The sequence below is a fragment of the Pleurodeles waltl genome, chromosome 3_2 (assembly GCF_031143425.1).
Source record: "Pleurodeles waltl isolate 20211129_DDA chromosome 3_2, aPleWal1.hap1.20221129, whole genome shotgun sequence".
Classification (NCBI taxonomy): Eukaryota; Metazoa; Chordata; class Amphibia; order Caudata; family Salamandridae; genus Pleurodeles; species Pleurodeles waltl.
Genome location: NC_090441.1, coordinates 26,492,428 through 26,516,320, shown reverse-complemented (window position 1 = coordinate 26,516,320; position 23,893 = coordinate 26,492,428). Strand labels below are relative to the sequence as shown.

The window sequence follows — 23,893 nt, the reverse complement described above, 5'->3', positions numbered from 1 at the left end:
CAGATCATGCCTTTGGGTGAGCTGTTATCTGCCAACGATTTGAAGAGGGAAAGGTGTTTCCCAGAATGCTCCTTGCATAACCATTTGAGGCAGATCACCAAATGAGTGACCAGCTTTTATTTGACTGCACCCACGAGCATATTGTTCTACAAGAACTGCAATGCTGTATCTTTGCAGTGTGTAACAAAATTAGTTTTGATCCTATTCGTACAGTACGTCATTATGGAGGCACTAAATTAGACCCTCAAATCCGATGTGGCAGTACACACTTCATTTGAAAAGAGGGGGGGTAAGTATAACTCTCACATATGCAGATAAACGCAAATACGGGCAGCAAGGTATAAGTAACCACAATACTGTCCCCAAACACATCTGTAAACACAAATGTAGACGGACGCAGTTTTTCCCCACCGAAAAAACTGAACCCGCAAATAAATAAAAAAAATCTAATATAAAATTTTAACCTGGGCACAGTCAAAACGACATTGGGCAACAACTCAGATTTGTGCATTACAGCTGGTGAGCAGACATGATTAACACAAAGGGCGAAGAAAGCATTTTGCTCCAAAACAATTTTATTTTTCTTAGAAAAAAAAGTCTAAAAATAAGATCAGGCATTTAATGCTTTGCATACATTCATATCTACAAAGGTAGATCAATTGCAGAGGCAACACTTTGCTTATCTTTGGCAGGTAACCATTACCCCCTGATGTATGTATGATCTGTAGAATATATCAACGAAATATAAATATTTATGTACATAGTAACAAAGAAAATATGTACAATGCAATATAACATTAAGTGAGCTGTATAACAGGATTGCACATTTATCAATCTGCAATGCCATCAATCCCCTCCCCCCCACCCCTGATCTTTCTACCCTAAATAGAATGATAGGCTTCTAGCATCAACCAACCAAAGCATTCAGCCACCACCCACACCCTGTGTCTAGGACCAACTGACTGCACAAGCACCATCCTTTAAAGTACACGTTTACTTTCCTAAACCAAGAGAACATTCAAACATTCTACTGACTAGTTACATCCAGGTCCCTGTGATCTGCACGTGTGCTGAGTATTCTATAAACCTTAAATTTTGCATCAACCCTTATGGGATTGAAATTAATCATGTGCCTAATAAAACGTATTTTGTAAGGGGGAAACAATCGAGTGCTAAAGGGAAACGTGCACTGAAATACTACACAAGCTAGTGAAGCAAAATAAAAACAAACAAATACTCATAGCAGCATACATATATGTACATGGTTTCACAGTTTTACAAATAACAACCAACAGCATCCATTGATCTGAGAAACTAATGTTGTATTCTCATAAATACGGTTTAAAGCTCCTTCCGGTCAGACGCTGACGACTTTAAATACTGTATATTTAAATATCTAAATTCTTTATAAAGAATGAATAACATTTTTCAGCTTGAAGCCTACAGGTTTACCGGCCTTAGGAGGTAACGGGCAAAACTACATTGTCTGGTAAGAAAGAAACTCCATCATTTTGGGAGGGAGAGTGAGTTTCTTTACTTGACTGGTTGTCATCACTCTTCTTATCGCCATGCGACACAAGTGCTGAAGGTTGGAAACATATTTTGGAGTTGCCCAAAAGTAAACATTTCCATCTTGAGTTCTGCAAACAAATATAAAAAGTTATAAGCCAAAGTTAATTCGCAAACTGTTATCCAAGGCCAAGTGATTCAAACGCAACAACATAGAATATAGGCTCCCAACCCCGCACCTCCACAAGACAAAATAAGCTGTCTGCCACCTTCTCGGAGCTCCAATCAAGCAGGATACAATATTTGTCTGGAAACAGTTTGGTTCCTTTGTTTAGGATTATAGTAGCAGGAAGTAGTTAGTCCCACTGGCACACGCCTCTCCCATACCAGGCACAGACAACTAAAATCATATCCTCTTGCACGCAGACAGCCAAGAATCTGAAGCTCTTGTTCAAAATAGAATCATGAGTCCTCAAGCCAATATGGTAGCTCGAGGAGTAAACCAGCAACAAAGCGTGCTATGGAGATACAACTGACGCCATGTCAGAGACTGATATGGTGCAAAGCACCCTGTTAAACAGTCACGCTGACCAGTAGCAGGGCACATCAGTAATACTAACTAGGCTACACAACTCGAAAATGAAGTGTGTCCCAGATAATGGGTCTGCAAAGTGCAGCACTGCACAGAACTTCAAATCATGATTCATACCAGCCTCATCACAATTAAGTCATAACATTTTGTTGTACCACAACAGCCTGTCAGACGACTAGACAAAGCAGTAGTCCGGCGTTTTTAAAACTAAAAGGAGGCAGCCACAATAGCCAGATCTTTGCTTAACATGAAGATTCAGGGTGACTAAAAAAAAAAAAAAAAAAAAAAAAAAAAAAAAGTCAACCGTGTACGATACACTTAACATGCCTTCGTGTAGGTGCTGTGTCTTAGCTCAAATTGTTACTAGCTGAAAGTCTGAGCCAGATATGTACCATGAATACAGCGACGTATGCCATCGAGTCCCAAGGGGAACGATTCAATTATGTAGTAAGTCGTACCAGAAGTTGAATAACTATCTCAGTCAGTACCAGAAATAACCTGGATACTGAAAAATCTAAGCCGCAAAAGATGGATACCATAAAACATACATATAGAACTGCAGCAAAATTACCCTTTTAATATAAATAAAAAAAAAAAAAAAAAAAAAAAAAATAAAAAAAAAAATAAAAAAACAAAAAAAAACCCACACACAACATACCCAGCAGCTAAAACACTGCCATCAGTAGAAAAGGCACAGCAGAGTCCCTTGCTCACAGGTGCAACTTCTACAGGGTGAGCCTCGTCAATTCTCCAGAATCTTAATATCCTAAATGAAAGAGAGCAAGGTTTGTTAATTGATGTTTTGTAGAGCGGTACAGACGCACCAGCAAATGTTTCCATGGTTGATTTTGTTTCAGAAAGCAAAGCCATTCACTTGACAAAATGAAATTTGAGAATATACATATACACATATGGAAAATGTCACTTACCCAGTGTACATCTGTTCGTGGCATGAGACGCTGCAGATTCACATGCTTGGCACATCCCCGCCATCTAGTTTTGGGCTCGGAGTGTTACAAGTTGTTTTTCTTCGAAGAAGTCTTTTAGTCACGAGATCGAGGGACTCCTCCCCTTTCGGCTCCATCTTAGATTGTTTTCCCCGCAGAGGGTGAGGTAGGAGTTGTGTATTATAGTAATAGTGCCCATGCAATGGAGCAAATATGTATGTACATAATGTGGTTTAAAGCGATATATTTACAAATTTTACAAATGTTCAATTTCAAACAGCTATAGGCTGCCGGGGAGGCGGGCGGGCGCATGTGAATCTGCAGCGTCTCATGCCACGAACAGATGTACACTGGGTAAGTGACATTTTCCGTTCGATGGCATGTGTAGCTGCAGATACACATGCTTTGCATAGACTAGTAAGCAGTTATCTCCCCAAAAGCTGTGGCTTAGCGTGTAGGAGTTAAAGTTGTTTGAAATAAAGTTCGTAGTACGGCTTGTCCTACTGTGGCTTGTTGTGTTAACACATCCACGCAGTAATGCTTAGTAAATGTATGAGGTGTAGACCATGTGGCTGCCTTATATATTTCAGTCATTGGAAGGTTTCCTAGAAAGGCCATGGTTGCACCTTTCTTTCTAGTTGTGTGCCTTTGGTGTTATAGGCAGTTCTCTTTTTGCTTTGAGATAACAGGTTTGAATACATTTAACTATCCATCTGGCAATGCCTTGTTTGGATATTGGATACCTGTATGAGGTTTTTAGAAAGCAACGAACAGTTGTTTTTCGAAACTGTTTTTGCTGAGTGTCCCATTGTCCCTGGAGGCTGTGTTGATTGAGGTTTGCTCCCCACCCTATCATGGAGGCATCTGTTATTACATATTGAGGCACTGGGCCTTGGAAAGGCCGCCCTTGGTTTAAATTTATATTGTTCCACCATTGAAGCGAGGTGTATGTTTGGCGGTCTATCAACACTAGATCTAGAAGATGACCCTGTGCTTGTGACCATTGTGATGCTAGGCAATGTTGTAAGGGCCGCATGTGCAACCTTGCGTTCGGGACAATGGCTATGCATGAAGACATCTCATGCCTAGTAGTTTCATCACCATTCTGACCTGTATTTGTTGTCTTAAATACATGGCCTGTATTACATTGTGAAATGCCAGTACCCTTTGTGGACTTGGGGTGGCAATTCCTTTTGCTGTGTTGATTGTCGCCCCTAAGTATTGCTGTGTTTGACATGGTTGAAGGTGTGACTTTGCGTAGTTGATTGAGAAACCTAGTTTGTGTAGGGTTTCTATGACGTACTTTGTGTGTTGTGAACACCGTTCTAGCGTGTTGATTTTGATTAACCAATCGTCTAGGTACGGGAACACATGCATTTGCTGCCTTCTGATATGTGCAACTACTAGTGCCAGGCATTTTGTAAAAACTCTTGGCGCAGTTGTTATTCCGAATGGCAACACCGTGAATTGGTTATGTACACCCCTTGGAATACAAACCTTAAATACTTTGTGTGAAGGATGTATCAGTATATGGAAATATGCATCCTTTAGGTCTAGTGTTGTCATGTAGTCTTGTTGTTTGAGCAGTGGGATTGCGTCCTGTAATGTCACCATGTGAAAGTGATCTGATTTGATGTAGGAATTTAATGTTCTGAGATCAAATATAGGTCTTAGAGTCTTGTCCTTTTTGGGTATGAGAAAGTACAGAGAGTAAACTCCTGTTCCTTTCTGTTGAATTGTTACTAATTCTATTGCTCCTTTTTGTAGCAACGCTTGGACCTCTAGTCCTAGAAAATCCATGTGTTGTTTTGACATTGTGTGTTTTCGGTGGGACGTTTGGAGGGAATTTGCGAAATTCTATGCAATAACCATGCTGGATAATTGCTAGGACCCAAGTGTCTGTTATTTCCTTCCAATGTTTGTAAAACTTGGTTAGTCTCCCCCCCCCCCGCACAGGTGTTAGGGATATGTGACGTGGAAGTCACTGCTTGTTTTGAGAAGTTTTGGGACTTTGGAACATCCCTCTACTCTTTTGGAATTGTCCCCCTCTATATTGTCCCCGAAAACTTCCCCGCTGATATTGGCTCTGATAAGTGGGCCTTGTTTGTGAGGTTGTGGGTTCTGTAGTTTGTCCTCGAAACCCCCCTCTAAACTGTGTTTTGCGAAATGTGCCTCTGCTCTGTGGGGAGTAGTGTGCCCATGGCTTTGGCCGTATCAGTGTCTTTTTTAAGTTGATAGCAGTGTCCACCTCCGGCCCAAACAACTGCTGTCCGTTAAAAGGCATATTCAGCACGGCTTGTTGTATTTCCGGCTTGAATCCTGACGTACGCAACCATGCATGTCTCCTTATGGTTACTGCTGTATTTACTGTCCTAGCAGCTGTATCTGCTGCATCCATTGCTGACCATATCTGATTGAGATACTTTGTCCTTCCTCCACCACTTGTTGTGCCCTTTTTTGGAACTCCTTGGGTAAGTGTTCAATGAAATGTTGCATTTCGTCCCTATGAGCCCTATCATATCTTGCCAGCAGTGCCTGGGAGCTGGCAATACGCCATTGGTTGGCAGTTTGTGCTGCAACCCTTTTCCCCCGCAGCATCGAACTTGTGACTCTCCTTGTCTGGGGGTGGTGCATCTGACGTGTGAGAGTTTGCTCTCTTGCGAGCTGCCCCTACTACCACCGAGTCTGGTGTTAATTGCTGCGTGATATATACAGGGTCTGTTGGCGGTGGCTTGTACTTTTCCACTCTTGGAGTTATGGCCCTGCCCTTCACAGGCTCCTGAAACACCTGTTTGGAGTGTTTTAGCATTCCTGGTAGCATAGGTAAGCTTTGGTATTGGCTATGAGGGAGGATAGTGTATTAAACAAAAAGTCATCCTCAATGGGTTCTGCATGCAAGGTGACGTTCTGAAATGCAGCTGCTCTTGACACCACCTGTGTATAGGCTGTACTGTCCTCAGGTGGCAACGGCCTCGCTGGGTAACAGTCTGGGCGGTTATCTGACACCGGCGCATCATAAAGATCCCATGCGTCGGGATAATCCTGACTCATTCCAGTACGAGTTGGGGATTGCATCAGTGGTGGAGTGGCTACCGGTGATGGGTGCGTTGATGGTGGTGGGGATGGTGGCGGTGTTGTTTGTCTTGCCACTTTTGCCTGTGGCTGCTTGTCCTTTTCTTGAAAGGCAAGTCTTCTTTTCATCCTAATTGGGGGAAGAGTACTTATCTTCCCCGTGTCCTTTTGGATCTGGAGTCTTCAGATTGGAGTCTGGCTCCATTGACTGTAGTTCTTGTCCAAACTTATGTTTTTGCATTTGGGAGGACAGTCCCTGTTCCTCTGTGTAGGAACCTGATTTTGGTTCCGAGGCTGGATGTTTCGGAATGGAAACCTTTCCGGTAGCCTTTTTCGGCTCAGACAACACCTTTATTTTCGGTGTCCTGGTCTCTCGGTGCCGCCCTCTGTGTCGAACTTGCTCTGACCCGCTATCTCGGGTTCGAGTTTGCTGTGTGCCGGTATCTCGACCGGAGTCGGATGACTTCGACACATGCGTGCCCTTTTTCGGTGCCGATGGTCGGTCACCTATTTTTCGGGTTAAGCCATGGCCTGCTGGCGGTGGCGTCCCCTGGGCTTTTGTGGTCTTCGTGAGTTGTGTGTCGACGTCTTACTCACAGTTTTAGGTGTCTCTTTGGGATCGAGCCCCTCAGAGTCCAATTCGTGGATGGAGAAGGTTTCTTCTTCCTCCTCCAAGTGTCTTTGTCCTGTCGGCGCCGACGCCATTTGCAGTCTTCTTGCTCTTCGGTCTCTTAATGTCTTCCTCGACCGAAACGCTCGACAGGATTCACAAGTATCGTCTGTGTTCTAGAGACAAACACAGGTTACGGACCAGGTGCTGATCTGTATAAGGATACTTGTTGTGTGTGTGTGTGTGGGGGGGGGGAACGAAAAAACCCCGAAGGACCACCGGAACTCTTCAAAAGTCGGTGTCGATCTGTTGTAACTAACCAGATACTGCACGCAAACAATACCGTCTAATTTTCTGAGATTCTAACTATCTTTCCAAACCGAAACACGGAGCGAAAAGGAACAAGTCTGCACCGATGGCGGGGAAAAAAAAAAAAAAACTAAGATGGAGTCGACGCCCATGCGCAATGGAGCCGAAAGGGGAGGAGTCCCTCGATCTCGAGCCCAACACTAGATGGCGGGATGTGCAAAGCATGTGTATCTGCAGCTACACATGCCCATACATACACACAAACCTATATCTATACACACACTACTAGTAGATTCTAGGTAAAGCAATAATCACATCAGTTAAGTTAACAAACTCACTGGACAGCATACATAAAACCCAGAACTCCACAGCTCAAATAAATTTAAGAAGATGGCATGATATGACTGCGCAAAAGAACTTCATTCTCTTTCGACCTAAAATGACCCAGGCCAGAAAGACGCCTTGCACAGTTAAGTTGCAGGGGTGACAATGTTAGATGGACATGGAGACTGGGGAAAAATCTTTATGGGGGAAAATATGAGAACACACACGAGGAATGTATACTGTACAGTGTGAAACGTGGCACCTTCAAACCGAATTGGGTGTTGCCGAACCACAGACTTCTGGCGTTAATCATCGTTGACTAAAGACTAGTCACAAGCTCTAGTACAAGTAATAGCAGGCATGAAAGGGTATGTTAATTTCAGTAACCCATATAAAATGGCAACATTCTCAAACCTCGAAGCACAATTAAAATAAATAATGCTCTGCAGCAATTACATAGGAAAAGGTAGACTTACTGGTCATCAGCAAGGCTGGCAATATGAGTTCCATCATGACAAAAGGAAACCGATTTCACCCAGTGCCCATTAGCTCCTCCTGCAAATATAGGTGAAGGAGGAGGAAACAGATGCCTGGACAGAAGAAAAAAAAATATATATATAAAAACCGTGGTTGGTAACACATTCAACACATGGGTCCCCCACGTAAGGCATTTGTGGGGTAACATTTTCTGTAAAACATACAACGAATGCCTCCATAAGGAAGATGGACATCTATGTGAATTTATTGGTAAACCTTGTTAGCTCGTGTTTTTTTTTTTATGTTTATACCTCAACTGGGTAATAAACACGTCTGGGAGCAGAAAGTCTACTGCATGCTGTATGTGCATGTACACCTGCCCTGATGGCCCGACTACAGGTGAAACCGAGTGACTTCTTGGCCCCACTAGCACACTACTCTAGTGTGTACAGTCTATGGTGAAGCCAAAGCCGAAAACCTGTTTAAAGATCTTGAGGCGCCCATCGGTTGAGCCCTTTTAGGACATGGCACTATCTGTACCTGCTCAGAGGGGGAAAGCTCAGTCATGTTCCCAGCATGTGGAACACCCAAACAAAGCAGGCTACTAGTCAGCAGAACATCTCCCCCTCCAATCCAGATACTGTGCCATTGGCACAAAGCAGTGTCCCCTGTGAGCAGTTTACATAGGGCCTGAAAGAACTAACAAGACCAACTTGCTATACATGTATATATGATTTCCTATCATAACTCAAAACCACAGGACCTGACCTACATCTTGAAGTCGCATGGCGAAAGCTAGTGAACACGTAGCAGTGCTGTTGTATACACCCTGGAATCACCTTGAAATATCAAGCTTGGACTGGGCATCACAGGAACGGTGAAGCTAACACTAGAGGTGGTGGGGTGCCTGGAGGGAACCTGCATTTGGGCACACTCCGCTCTGTACTGAACCACATCAGTGTTATATTTTTTCGTAAGACAATCACTGGCCTGGACAAGGAGTGAATTTCTGTATGTGATGGTTGTTTGTGGAGTTCAGAGCCCACCCCACCGCCATCCTCCCTGAGAAACATTGGATTGCTAACCCTCCCTACAACAAGTCAAGTACAGAAGGTTGTACAAGGCCCAGTTTGTAGAATAAACACAGGACAGACACCAAGGACAAAGTTGTGGCTCAAAAGCCCTTAAAGGGCTGACACTGCAAGAGAAACCTTAACAGCAGGCTTTAAGCAGATGGTCTAGCAATGAGAAAAGAAACCACGCAAATATATGGAAATAAAGATTGTTCATGTAATTTGAATTAAAAAAAAAATATATAAAAAAAACGCGATGGCCAATTCATCTTAAAAGCAAAACAAGATCAGCAAAACTGATTAAAAAAAAAAAACTGTCATGGTACAGGGGTGTGCAATTTAATAATATTTCTACTTATCCATGGGACAGGCTGCTTCATACATAGACCTGTCCTTCCTTCACGATTTCATTTTTTTTTTTTTAACTTGGTAACATTATGGGCATTGGCTGCACCTCATTAGTACCCGTTTAACACCCAAATACAGCAATAAGCAATAGAAAGGTGACCAATCCAGCTTTGCAAAGAGCCTTACACTGAGTGGCAGAGCAGGTCTTTACATTTCTAGTAGCTTTTGTACGGTCTGAGCTGAAAACTTAAAATATCTGGATTATGCAGCAGATGATTATGTGGTAAAGGCAGTAAATCTATAACTATGTGATAAATGCTGCAACCGCACACTTAAATAATTCCGGTGGCCCTGGCCATAAGACTGACCACTAATAGGACATGTTGCCTTTGCTTATGTACATGTTGCCCATAATCTTGTTGAAACAGATTTTCCATTACGAATATTTGTGATTTAATGCCATGCATCAACACATTTTACTAAATGATGCTGCAAAGAAAGAAATGGTACCTAAAATGTCATACTAATTTTACAAAACGTTTTCCTAGATGCATTTTTTGTGAACATTTTATTTTGAAAGTAAAGAATAATCATTCTTGTTTACAAGCTTCTGCAAATATGTGCAACTAGTTAGAGAGCATTCTGGGAGCATAATTTTTTTTTACACTAGGAGGATAAATCTTTCCAAACGTGTGTACACATTTTGTTTCATTGGAGCATGCCAGTAGTGCAGACCAAGCTTACAACATTTATAACGCTCACCCCATTAAGACTTTGCATTAATGAACCATAAATACAATTTTGAACAGTATTAACTTATGGACACATTACCTCAACCGCATACAATACCCTTCCCTGCTCCATACTCTACACTGGCAGCTAAAGGGTTTCTAATGCAGGGGGATTGGGCCTACTACTTGTCCCAAGGACAAAATGGGCATGAAAACTTGCTGTCCTTGACACCAAGCAATAGGTTCTGGGCATGAACTATAGTAATTCCACATCCGTACAGTAACATTTATTCTAAGAAGTGAATGGTTTCAAATTCTTAGAGGCTTGCTTACCCAAATTCTAAGAGAACGCAGCCAGTATGTGGATCCCAGACATAGACTCGAGTGTCATAAGATGCAGTAGCTAACAAAGCTCCATCCGGGGAGAACTCGCAGGATACAACATCATTATGGTGGCCTTCTAACTTACGGATCATAGTGTATTTGTCCATATCCCAAAGAAAAACCTGCAATGTAAAATGGTTCATGTTAAAGCATCACCAGTGATTTCTGAAGAAAAAACAAACTGTTACTACTAGAAGATAGCAAGTGCCATTTGAAAAATGTTTCAATTAACTTTAATTAAGGAATATGCTCAGTGTCATATCCAATTATATTAAGTCTACTAGTTCCAAGCAAAAGCATGCATTTAGAGGTTAATGTCACAAGCTATACAATTAAAAAGTAAAATTTAAAAAAAATTAAGGCCATAACGATTTAACAATGAAAATAAAAAGCACTGCAGTATTGACAAGTCTTTTACATATCCATATAAATAAATTGCTATTTAATAACTCGTGATCTATCAATAAAAAAATAATAAAAAAAAAGTATAAAACATAAAATAAAGGTAACATTATTACTCCAGTTGTATCTCCTGAGAGATTAAGTTCACGTGTTTACAATAGGCCTGGTCACCGTGATTCTAGGAAGAAAAACAGATACTGCAAGAGAAGAGAATTTTCACAGCCAAAAGTAAATACCTTCGGCAAACAAAGTACATATGCAAATACTTATTCATAGTGTTATTTTATCAAGAAAACGCATCAATTTGAAAGTAACTACCAGAATGGGCAATTTGGTTTTTTTTTTTTTTTTAAATAGACTGGAACCCCGTGCAGAATTTTGATTTTAAGATAAATCAGAAAACGGAAAGGGGCGGACTACTCTTTAGTCACTGTAGACAATTTTATTTAGGTTCCAGTCGAATTTGGAAAGCTACATAACAAGCCAAGTTCCAATTGAAAAAATAAAGTGAACCAGCTTGGTGTATTTGCAACACACGAGACGCGACAGCAAAACTAAATTAGGCCCTTACATACCCTTATTAAATACCCATTTAAACGTTTTCATTAATAGTTAAAGTCTAACCCCGTAGTGAGATGCACATAAATCAATATACATAAATTAGAGACAACTTCATAAAAAAATAAATAAAAGCAGAAAGTGGACATCAACCAGCACCTGCGTACGTACAGTACACCTTGCCGCCGAATGCAAGGTTACTTCGTCCTATGGCAAAGCTCGTCCCCAGCCTGGTAGCCAGAGATGTCACTCTTTCTGCCCGGCTAACACCACTGTGCGCCAGTGCACGGTGCCAGCTTAACCTCAATCACACCCATTTTGCTGCCATCACCTGGGACAGGGAAAGCAAGAAGCTTATGGAAAACACACAGCCTGAAATGTGATGCATACATCCTAATCTGCTCATTTAAATGTATTTCGCCTACTCGTTTAAGTCTACTTTTTAACTAACAGTTTATAAACAAATATGGTATTCAAAGTTTTCTAAACTGACATTTCGTCCCAGTAAGACTTAAAAACAATGAATGGAAGATATCCATTACACCAAATTAGTTAATCCCACCCAATTCATAGTTATTAAAAATAGGCTACGATTATACATAAAGTATAGAAATTGGACCAAATTATCTGCCTGTCATTCAGTTATTCTGCGTTTGTCAAGGCCAGTCAATAGGCAAAGCAGCAGAACCTCCAAACAAAGCAGAAGTCTGAAGCGGACTGTGTTACTATGGTCCTGAGCTCTACATTTTCAACCACTGAGAACTGATGTCATGAGGTGGCAGGAATGTGAATATTTCACGCGAACATATTGACGACAATAACATGCATGCTCATCCCTTCGGTACGTACCGTTAGCAATGCAGCGATCCAGGTTCACATATGTTAAAAATATGGAAACTGGTCAATCCGGCTGATGTTGCCCTTAAATTGTTGTGTTTTAATCTAAACATTTAGAAAAAGCCAGCCTATTCACGGAAACAAGTGTTACTTAAGCCCTCTGCTATAGTGAAATGGAAAATAAAGCCCTACCTGCACATTTGGATGAATGAAATTAGACATCGCAGGTGACGAAACAGAAAAGCAACTTGGCCACCAACACTAACTGCGCGAGACACAGTTGCATGTACACTGTGAAGGCCACTTCACTGTGCACTATCAGACTAGTTCAATCAGGTGACCAGTTACTTGAACTTTACTTCCCCAGAAAACCGAAAGGGACCGTCACTTTAAGATTAAGTAGTCAGTGACAAGAACATAAAGGATGAGTGTTGGAATCAAGGGCTGGAAGGACGAAAGTTCACAAATTTGGTTGAAGATTTACCACGAGTTTCAGATGGATGCTCAGTTAAGGATAAATCATGTTTAACCTCTTCTGAAATAGGTTTTCAATTATGCCAACGCCATGCGTCGACCGGAGATGATGTGGTGGTTTCTGCACACCCTGTGAATGATACCCTAGTATAACATGCAGGCTGGAGACATACCACAGAAAATGGACTAGGGAGAGATCACTGATGAACATGTAGTCAAAGTGAAAATGTTCTAGGACAAAGATTCATAGAACAAAAAGTCAGCTACACCTGTTGTGGCGAGGTCAGAGGAAGCAGGGAAACTCCTGATACACTGCATGGTTTTTGAAACCACAAAGAGCATGACGGGAGTAAAGCTTATGTCATGTCTAGAACTGGTACAGACATTTCATTGGCCCATCCTTACACCACGTCCTACTTGTGTGGTGCACACACCGCCAGTTAAACCAAGTTCACCTCCAGCACAACTGTTAGATAAATGAAGGCTCTGAAGCCTCGAGTTAGACCTCTGCCACCCGATCTCGAGCTAGATATTTTGCTGCAAAGGAATGTGCATGCAAGGTACTTGCTTTAGAAATACATTTCCATGCCACAAGTACAAGAGAACCCAATGGTTGACAGTAAGAGCTGGATGTAATGACTATTCCAAATGCTCCGTCTAGAATAGAGTAAAAACATACACCGGCATGTAAATGGATGAATTGTGAGCCCATGTAATGTTTAATATCACAGCCCAGTTTAAAACTGGCAATGATCAAACTCAGATTCCAGTGGTGCGAAGATATGATTCCCCCACACACAAAGCACATAAATTAAACACTAATCAAGAGGCTGGGTTACCAGATTTAACTTAGCCCAATTTTAATTGCAATAACTTAAAAAGGTTACGATATAAAAAATAAAAAAAATGGGTCATCAACATGAAATGGTAGTAACAGCCAATAAGTACGTACATTACGAAAATATTGGGTACTGCTGCTGTTTTCCCAAATTATAAATCGATTGTCTGAATACCTATGATCGATTTGGATTACTGGCCAAGTTAAATAAGCATGATCAGGTCTGGATACAGACCAAACACCAAATAAACGATTTGTATTTATTTACAGGCACATTTGCCAGTACCAGGGACTTCAAGGTACCTTTAATGGTACGAAGACAGTTCTGGAAATGCTGCAGAAAACTACACACAATGTTCCTACATAAGAACAGGCCACAATGCATATTTCGACAAGTAAAGGGGTTGAACCGACTAGAAGCATTAAATAGGTTTTTTTTTTGTTGTTTTTAATTTCACACTTGACGATGGGTATTCAAAGACTCCTATAACAGTGCTTAAGGCACAAGAACCTTTGACCTCACTTAAACATCCAAAGAAGATTTAATGGATTAAAGTGTGCTTAATTCTTAACACACAGCAACCACATAGAACCCCAGCAAAACATAACTCAACATTTAGTTATTTCTATCATGCAGTTGGCAAGCTAGTATTCATGACACTGAGCACACATTTTGTACTGAGATTGCAAAGATTTCACACTTTAAGATCACAAAGCACAACAACACCTACGGCTTTGCCAGCTCCAACTGAACACAGAATGGACGAATCCGGGGAAAAGGCACAGCAATAGACCCAGTTCTGGTGCCCTCTCAATACTTTCATCATATTTCCTGCAAAATAATATAAAAAAAACCCACCTATTTAAGAAAAAATACATATAAATGTAGTATGGTCAAAAGTAATATTATAGAAAATTATCAAAGAAATATATTTTTAAAAAAATATATACCCTTCCATGCTGCAACAAATGGATAACCCCTTAGTAGTAACACCAGCAAGAATGTCATTGGGCATCCAGGCTAGATGACTGCTCTACGATAACACCTACAGCTAATTGTTTCAGGTAATATAGCATCACATTTGCATAATGCCAGAAATAATCTACTAAAATACATAACAAATCACTGTATAGATATGACAGGGCAAAAAAGTCTTCCAAAGAACAAAAAACATTTTGAACGCTTTTATTGTACAAAAAAAAAAAAGTTGTATCAAAGCCTAGTATTGCACAGGGATCTATGGAAAATACTACATGATTTAAGAAACACTGGTTTCATCATCATGAGAACCCCCACCCCCAAATTTAAAAAACTCCATAGCTTTAACTTTGTCGGTGCAGCTAGGATTGTGACAGGGGCCCAAGTTATGCAGCATTCTTGAATGAAAGAAGAAATAATCTATTTACTGGCAAACATCTCTGCCGCGAAATCAGAAACACACGTTTTGGAAACATACCATCATCTTTTAGGTCCCAAACCCGTAGAGTTTTGTCTCTTGAAGCAGACACTAAAATCAAGCTACCATCTGGGGCAAAGGTTAAATCTCTCACAACTTCAGTGTGATCCATCAGATTAAGGAGGAGTTTTCCTAGGAGAAAACATGCAATTTATATCAATTAGTTTTTTTTAGATAGTTACTCTTTCTGAATGGTGGATCTTGATTAGATAAACTGTACTTGACATTTTTGCCTAAAGTAATAAAAGCAGCTTTAATGATCTATCATATTCAATAAAGACGCACTGGCAATTTCAATAGGTTTGGTTTTAAAGGAATAGTGTATGGCAACGTGAAACATTAGAAATAACTGCCATGGGAGTTGATAGGTATTTGTGTGGAAGCAATGAACTGTAGGATGACACTCGTCTAAGTTAAAAGGTTACTTTACGGTTGCACTGTTAAGCCAGACATAAAAATCCATGTTGGGTAACGACTACCCTCATTTAGTCTGCGCTGCTATGTGTCCCTTAAAATTCAAGCTTATGCAGCTGAAAATGATCACAGCAGCATGGAGGGAAAGCCCTTTTTGCGGAAGCACACAATTGCTGCCCAATCAAAACATGTATTCTTAACTCCCAACACGTGGGCGTAGCCCAAGCCCCTTTCTAGTGTTCACATATTTGCCTGGTAACAGCTGCTGTGTCAAGCAAGGAGCCGTGTGGTAGTGAAAGGCAGAAACGTCACCCAAACCGCCTCTATTATGTCACTCACACTGAGATGTGCCTATAGAGCACATCTGCGTAGCCCATCCCGCAGCGTTCTTAAAACCATGTAAACTATAGTGACTTGATTTTAATATCTGGGAAAGAACGCTTTTGAGGTACACAAAAAATGAAGGCGACACGGTCCATCTTGAAGCCAGGTCATCTAAACCGACATTCAACATTCGAAAAAGTAATACACTTACTTTGCCTACAAATTCAAAAAAGCCTGAATGGTTAACTGGTACTATTTGCAGTTTAACCACTACAGCCCGATAAAACCCAGGTATCTTGAACTGCAAATGCAGAGAACAGTTTAAACTCAAGTTCTTGGACATACAATATAAAAACATAAATCAATATCCGGCTGCGTTTGGTTCCAGTATAGGCACCTCAATAAAACAATCTGTTCATCCCTGTAAGAAGCCCTGTGGACTCAACCGTGACCAACACACAATCGGGCAAAAAAGAAAGGGGGGGGGGGGGGGGGGGGTCGATCTGCTCTATAAATATATGTAGCGACTAGTGGGGAAAGTCAGAATACCAAAATCGTCACAAAAAAAAAAAAAAAAACACTCCACATACGATTCTGCAGCTAGAGAACTACATTTTAAAGTTCCTAGACAAAGTTCAGGGTTATACCAATGCTACACGACTATGGACAGAAGGCAGCAGCCAAACATGGATTCCACCAACTGTAAAACACCCGGGGCTCGGAATTAACTGGGTGCAATATATAGGACCAATCTTGAGATTTATCAAAATGAGTATAACACATATACAAAACACAAAAATACCAAAATGTGCATGTTCCTTTATGTACAAGAAATACACCCCCCCCCCCCCCCCAATGAAAACTTCCAGCAGCTTTGAACTGCCGAAGTGTGCCTCCTGCGGTGGGATTTAAAGTGTAAATTACAAGGCGCTGTAAACTTACCACCACTCGAAAATGCAAACCGTGTGCGACTAGGTGTTTGCATACGACTTGTAAAAGCGTGGGCACTCATCCAGCTCTTAGTCAGAAGTTATCCTCATAAAAAGTAAGGGGGGGGGCGGGGGAAATGTATGCTCCGCTGCCTGGGTTGCGGAGTACTGACCCGGAGACACGCTGATACACAAAATGCGTAGAATCAGATATATCGTGAATTATACACACTTGTACTGCATGAGTTGTGCATTTATCCTCCTTATAAAAGGGGAGGGGTGGGGCACAGAGCGTACCAATGCATATTTGGTATTTAAAAAAAAATATATGTACGCCCGTTTAAAAAGTATTTAAGCTTTACTGCAGATAGGCGTGCGCACTGCACAACACAATACAAGACCAGTGTTTTCCCTCTCATTCAACGGCGAGTGTCTTTCCTTAAGGGGCAGGGCTGTGAGATGCTAATCCTGAACAAACTACTGAAGAGGTACAGAAGGCACCCATTATGCTTCGGTGCTCAAAAGTGAATTCATACAATAGCTAAATAATATCCCGCAAACTAATAATTAACTTAAACACGGCAGAATACAGCAATCCGATTAAAAGGAATTGCCTCGGTCAGTAAGTGACGTTTTAAGAGATCTTCAGCTTGTTGTTGTTAGACTAGACTAACAAAACACCGCAAAACTCCTACCAGTCAAATCACCAAGCTCAGGCTCTCTCAAAGGAACTGACGACAGATACAATAAAAACATTCTTCTTGAATGGGGTACATCAAGATTTCAGACTACCACTACTGTTCAGAATAGGTTAAAAAAAATAAAAATAAAAAGTTCAGCACCATGTTGAATATAAACACGAACACCTGCAAACAAGAAAGGAGCACAATCCAAATTATGACAACCACTTAACTCGCATTCAACTTAGGTTACTAGCACTGTTAAATATGATGGTAAGGCATTTGTGAAACTAACTTTCATATTAAGATACCACCAATTATCTTCAAAGATTCAGAGAGCAATTTTTAATACATAAAAAGGGGGGAGAGGGGGCACAAAGTAGGTTGCTCACCTGTGTACACATCCCATATTTTTATGCGCCCATTGTTTAAGCCAGTAGCAAGCAAAAGCTGATCCTGACCAAAATTGAATCGGTGCCATTCTATGTTCACGCATCGACTCTGTTTCTCAGGCACAGAAGAGCCAAAGGCAAGACTCCACACTATGTCCCCACAGTCTATGGTGTGTTCATATGGTTGAGACTTCTGGCCTCCGTTGCTATTCTGTCTGGAAAATCTGGGGATCAGAGAACTGGTAGAATTCTTGATGCCATCCACGACACTGCAAAACAGGGATGACAAATGTAAAGACTGCACAAAATGTTTGAACTGCAGTAAGTAGGAAATGTGTCGCTTTGAGCCGGCCAATGAAGATACAATTTAAATTAATTAGCAAACATTACTGTAGAAGTGAACATAAGAAACAGCCATGTGGAAACAAATGAACATTTTAGACACCACACCCAATAACTCAAACCAAAGACTCCGTCACTAAAGGCCCTATCCTGTAAAAGATTTCTCCAATGGTCGTCATGAAGAAAGACAGTCAATGTTATCAGACTTAAACTGGTGACTTCAAGCAAAGAACAGTTCTTGCAAAACAGTCCTTGCCAAGCTAGACACGAAAAAGGAAGCCTTTTTGAACCTATGCGGTTGTAATTTTGCTTAAAAAAATAAAAATATATATATAAAAAAAGTTATCCAAACTACAGAAACCCTGGATCATTTTGGTGCACTTTACTTAAAATGGAAAGTTGTTCGCCAATCCGTCACAATTCTTTAACTTTAAATAGGCGACTATTTGCCTTGGCATTTCATTTGAACTGCTCTTAAAATTAAAACTGTCATGAAAAGCTTTTTTTGGGGGGGGGGGGGGGGGGGGGAAGGTAACTGCAATAGGCAGTACATCAAAAACTAGCCCCTCACACCCTTGTTAGAAAGGCATCAAGTCAATACACCGTAAAAGATTATGATGCAATCTATCCACCTTCGAGAAGTTAAAAAACGTACACTCAGTAAGACATAAGTTGGATATGCACCAACACATCAAATACCATTTATAAGTGGCCATCTAAAAAAGGTAGTTTTGTTAAAACCCCAGAAAGCTAAAAAAAGGGGAAAAAAAAAGAAAAAAAAAAAAAAAAACACGCACCCCACTTGCTTGGGTCAATAGGTGACAGGGCGGTGGAGAGAAACAAACTTCCGCCACAAATGTCCTTTTAACCAACGACTGGTAATTCGTGGTGGCCACCTTGTGTGTAATACACGAGGGAGATTATGAACCCCCATACAAACTAGCCTGCTTAATGTCAAGGCTTTGGACTACATTCGACCCTGAGGAAAGTCGTTCAAACTTTGTATAAGTGTCCATTTTATACTAAAGTCGAGAAAGAAAGGAATAAAAATACCACGGATGTGCCTCTCGTTTAAACACAAAAACAGTCAATGACTATCGCCATACTCAAGAAACGTAATGACATCCTTCGAAAAGGCCCCATCGCTTTACACGTTTTAAAACACCAATTGCTATAACAAATAGTTACTGTGTGAATGAAAAACATCTTACAAGTTATTATGGCACTGGGACCAAGGAACCAACTTCACAGTGCGATGTCCTTGTGACCACGCAAAATACGAACCATCCGGAGCAAAGGCAACGGTCCAGTTTTCACGCCCATACTTTTGGTCAAAAGGAGCCGTTGGTTTTATGAGCTCTCCTATGGTGCGTGTTCTCACTAAAATAGAAACTAAATGTTAATTCAGCACAATTTACTACGTGAGATACGAAAATAGCATCATTCGCGAATAGCGAAAGTCAATTAAAATCGAAATGCCAAGACCTGATTTTTATATATATATATATATATATATATATATATATATATATATATATATATATATATATATATATAAATAAACAGCACTGTAAACACCATTTGCATGAGAATTAATTGAATATACAAAGGCAACACAGTCACAACAAAGGGAGGATGAGGGACTTCGGTTTTATCTGTTCAGTTCGAGATGCAGGGGAGGATGGGGTCCCCAATACGCATCCTGCTCACACTTTTAATGGATGCATATTCACACGGTCCAGCGTTTGTAAACTTAAAAGCTACCAGTCCAGTATTTGTGGGCACAGTAACACTGGGAAGTTCGTATTAGCCAGAAAGCTTGAAATGAAGAATTACCAGAGCCAATTAACGAGTCTATTAGGTCAACCCAAGCATAAACATTCTATTTATTTATATAGCGCTTAGTTACCCCCATGCGGCGTTAAAATGATCATTTGAGTTTAAATAAAACTGACATAATGTTATGACACGGATTGGTCATCGTTTTGGAATCCAAAATCATGCTAGACACATTTATAGAGATGCGCCGTGTTAAGTAATATTTCCAGAAAACTGTGCCCTGTGTAATCTGTAGCAAATACCCGAATTCGCAACTATGTAAGAACATATGAAGAAGCGTAAACGGCCACCTTCCATTGAACACCAAGTTACTTTTATATCAGTTTCACGTAAAGCAGAAGGACGTTTTTTGAGCAGAGTAGTTGGTCGTTTTAACTCGTATGGTATCGGTGCCACGTGAAACTGGCCATAAGCTCGCTCATTTCCGCAAGCCGAGACTTTACGATGCATGTGTGTGTACATTCAGTTTATGACTAAAAACGCCGGACAATAAGTCATCAGCTGTTTGGAACAGTACAGTGATGCCAAGGCCCTCCCGCGTCGACCAACCAAGGCCAGAATCCCTACAAGGATGCTTACAGCGGGGGAGGAGGAGGAGAAAAGGGAGGGCGAGGGTGATGGGCTGGAGAGATCGGGAGGCGGCGTCCGGGAGACTACGCCAACGACGGGGCGTACATGAGAAACTAGACACGCACAATGGCAGCCGTCCTGAAATATCCCAATGGTACGCTCCTAGTGTGCGAGGCGCAGCCAAGAATCTTAATAATGCAATCAACCCGTAAAGCATAAGCGACTTTGGGCTGAAGTGCGCAGCGGATTTTCTACTCTCCATGTCACACACTGAGCAGACACATGAAATATGTGCCTGTGGATCTGAGACCGAGCAACAACGGGTTGAAAAAGCATACCGATTACTATCCTGAACATTTCCATTCTGAGCAAATGGAGCGCCACTTGGTCCGTAAACCATTGCAATTGGGACAAGATAAAGAGCACTAATTTTTAGTTATAATTTGAGAAGGAACCACAAGCAATGTCTGCAAAAACATGTTTTCTTAAGTAAATAAATGGTCGCTAATCAACAGTAGTCGACAGTCGAGTAGTTTTATCCCCCTTAAAATACTGCAAGCCGACAGGACGATAAGTTAGTCTTTAGACAGGCGGGGCGAAAAGAGAAAACACGTGGGGCGCACACAAAACGACACCAGGTTACTAAAATGCTGACCTAAACACAGCAGACCAGCTTAGCGGACAAGACCAAAACATTTCACGCATCAAGGGCTTATTTGGAAATGAGCTGTTTAGGTGAACAACTTTAACTTGGTGTTTCACACTAACCCATAAACTGGCATTTGTTGCACGACTTTGACAGACCGAAACACCACCTATTATGACCGTCTCCTAAATTCAGGACCTCACTGGGGGTACACGTTATGGCTTACAATAGTCTCACGTGAATACGCTCACCACTTAAAATAATGTTATTACACAATTTATTTTCCATCCATCACATTCGTAATCTATAATCAGACACTCGCAATAAAACACGGGGCTGCGACATTTAAATAGGTTAGATACATTATTCTGCCACGTATTTGATTTCAGGTGTCCCTGCCACAATTGAACAACGATGCACATCTATGAGAAACCATGTGATTTTATGTGCACTTACCAATGTCATCTTGGTTGAGAGTGTCGGGAAAGCTGGCCATCTAACTAGAGCCCACACAACTGAAACCAAATCGGAGTGAAGACTGTTCGGTGGAGCAAGTGGAGAGACCGGATCACTGCCTGGGAGAGAAGAGACAGCGTCAGATAGTTGTGGGAGGGTACATGGCACGTAGACGGAGCAGATCCAATGACAATAGGGCGGCAGGGGCAGTAACAGAGACCACCCAGACCTGTGTGTGGCTGCTGTCTGCAGTAGGGTGAATCACAGGGCACAAGAACGGTGTGGGCTCTCTGCTCGTGTGAAAGGGGAAGTTGTATTGAGGGATACGAGATGGGGGACGGTACTAAATGGATTTGCGTGGTTGCCTACGACACCCGGGGGAGGGGGGGAGAAGCCTTTACCGGGGCAATTTATGAATAGAAAGGAGTGGGCAGAGAGGATGGAGCGAGGCCGACTAAGCAACTTACACACAATAGGGGGTGGTGAACCAAAGGCCGTCAAGACCAGTCTACTAACGAGGGCGGGGGTCTTCAAAAGGTGCGTTACTGCCTTTAGGGACCTAAGGACGAATCAGACGGGGGCTGTCGCCCGCTATTAAGAGACTAATAAAAAGCTGGGGTGACCAAGGAAGCGGACAAACCAGGCCTGGGTTCCTTCACGGTTCGGGAAGGGTTGGCACGGGAAACTCTACGAGGAACATCTAAGAACCCGAATTGCTAACCTTCGCCGCTGACGATCTTGCCGCAAACTAACGCCCCGACGCTCTACGACGCAGGGTAAACTATAGTAAAATGGGCGGCGCCGTCCACGTCACAGAGGAGGAGATTACGCCACAGAGAGTCTCCTTGGGCGGGGTCGTCCACGTGACCGCGTTGGAACGCTGCAGTACGACAATGAGGGGGGGAGGGGCTGTCGGTGTGACTCCACTGTAACCAATAGGAATAAAAAGGAGTCAAGGGCTTGGCCCTAAAGGCTAAAACAGTGGAACAGAAACGGTCGTTTCAGCGGTATGGTGTGTTTATCTAATGTAAGCTTAGGACTTCAGTAGAATACCCTGCATTTCCCAACATTCAAGAAATAAATGGTTCTTATAAAACTCTGTTGATCTTATAGTACGTATTTGATATGTTAATACAATCGAAATAAGTGGTGGTACGACTGACAGAAATATTCAGGTTAGTTGATGCAATGACAGGAGACAATGTATTGCTTGCTCTGTTTCTTGCGGTGGGGTCTTAGGTTACCTGTGACTAATTAGAACCCCCCCCCCCCCCCCCCCCCCCCGGATTCAGCTTTCCAACATGGCGGTTTCGCTGGCGCTTAATGCCCGCAGCCATTTCCGAGCGCAGAAGTCTTAATAGAACACTATGGGCCAGATGTACGAAAGGATTTTACCCATTCTGTGTCTAAAGGAAAAAGCTTTCGTACATATGGCTCTATATCTTTTAAATATGTATCTCTCTATAGCGCTAACTGTCCCAGAAGGAAATTGAGCGCTTTACACGACTACCTATTAAATTACACAAGTATACATTAATGTTTTTTAGGGGCGGGATGATTACGTGATTTGTTTGGAATTACAGGATGCTGAAGCAACGCCGAGACTCAAACTAGGTTGCCTAGTTCCATGAACATAACTCTACATCCCCGGCCAGAAAGACTTCAAATTAGGTTTATCTAATTTTAAATATTACTTCAGACCTGTCACCTAAATGAAACCGCACCGTGTGAAAAGGGGGTGGGGCCATGGAGGGGGCCGGTCCTCCTGCTGAGAAGCACCTAAGAGAAACTTGTGCTCCCATCCTGCCACCAAATTCTCTCATAAAAATCTCTGAAAACGTTTACCCTGCCACCATGTGATATGTGCTGTGAAGGGAGTGGATATGGCGTGCGACATGGCTGCAGTGCGTGAGTTGGCAGTCTGAAAGGAGCTGACATGTCACTGACAATTGAAAGATGCAGCACATGTGTAAAACCTGATTCTGTTTGGCCGATTTTAGCAGGCGTGCCAACTCAAAGGGCGCCACCGTGTGTCTCACAATACAGGCTCACTTCACACAGTCCCCCGATGAGGAGCTGATATCACAGCAATTCCCCCGCTGCAAGGTCTTCAAGTAATATAGGCAGCAAAGAGACGGCGCTGCCTAAGGTCTGCTCAGGTAAGCCCCTCGCTCTGTGCGGCCAGTGCGTTCCAACAAGGAAACACAGGCCCTGCTCCTGCCCAAAGATGCGCGGGGCACCAAGAAACGCTTACCATAATTAGTACCCCAACATATTTTCCAACTCCTCGGTCTTAAAATCTCCGGAGCAGAGCAAACAATACCCAATAATGCATTGAACCAAGAAGTGCCATCGAAAG

The 23,893-nt window shown here is 41.9% G+C and overlaps 1 protein-coding gene across 2 annotated transcripts; it reads right to left on the bottom strand.

Moving 5' to 3' along the window:
• Positions 1-557: 557 nt before the first annotated feature.
• On the bottom strand, positions 558-22,378 carry WSB1 (WD repeat and SOCS box containing 1). 2 transcript variants are annotated; one of them, XM_069226661.1, is made up of 10 exons: positions 22,256-22,378; positions 21,535-21,653; positions 19,235-19,403; positions 17,682-17,950; positions 14,943-15,074; positions 14,217-14,317; positions 10,326-10,498; positions 7,840-7,953; positions 2,760-2,867; positions 558-1,640 (listed from the first exon to the last, which is right to left on the bottom strand). In XM_069226661.1, the coding sequence occupies exons 2-10, from the start codon at positions 21,572-21,574 to the stop codon at positions 1,478-1,480; spliced, it is 1,269 nt and encodes a 422-aa protein (XP_069082762.1). In that variant the 5' UTR covers positions 21,575-21,653; positions 22,256-22,378; the 3' UTR covers positions 558-1,477. The 2 variants fall into 2 exon arrangements, with proteins under 2 accessions (XP_069082762.1, XP_069082763.1); XM_069226662.1 differs by having other exon boundaries at positions 22,175-22,276.
• Positions 22,379-23,893: the final 1,515 nt, after the last annotated feature.

Bases quoted from the DNA above. Each gene is read 5' to 3' on its own strand.
- WSB1 (XM_069226661.1), bottom strand. From the start codon at position 21,574: ATGGCCAGCTTTCCCGACACTCTCAACCAAGATGACATTG. The intron at 19,404-21,534 runs GTAAGTGCACAT...TTTCTATTTTAG, and splicing joins TCTCAACCAAGATGACATTG to TGAGAACACGCACCATAGGA. The intron at 17,951-19,234 runs GTAAGATGTTTT...CCTGTTTTGCAG, and splicing joins TCCCAGTGCCATAATAACTT to TGTCGTGGATGGCATCAAGA.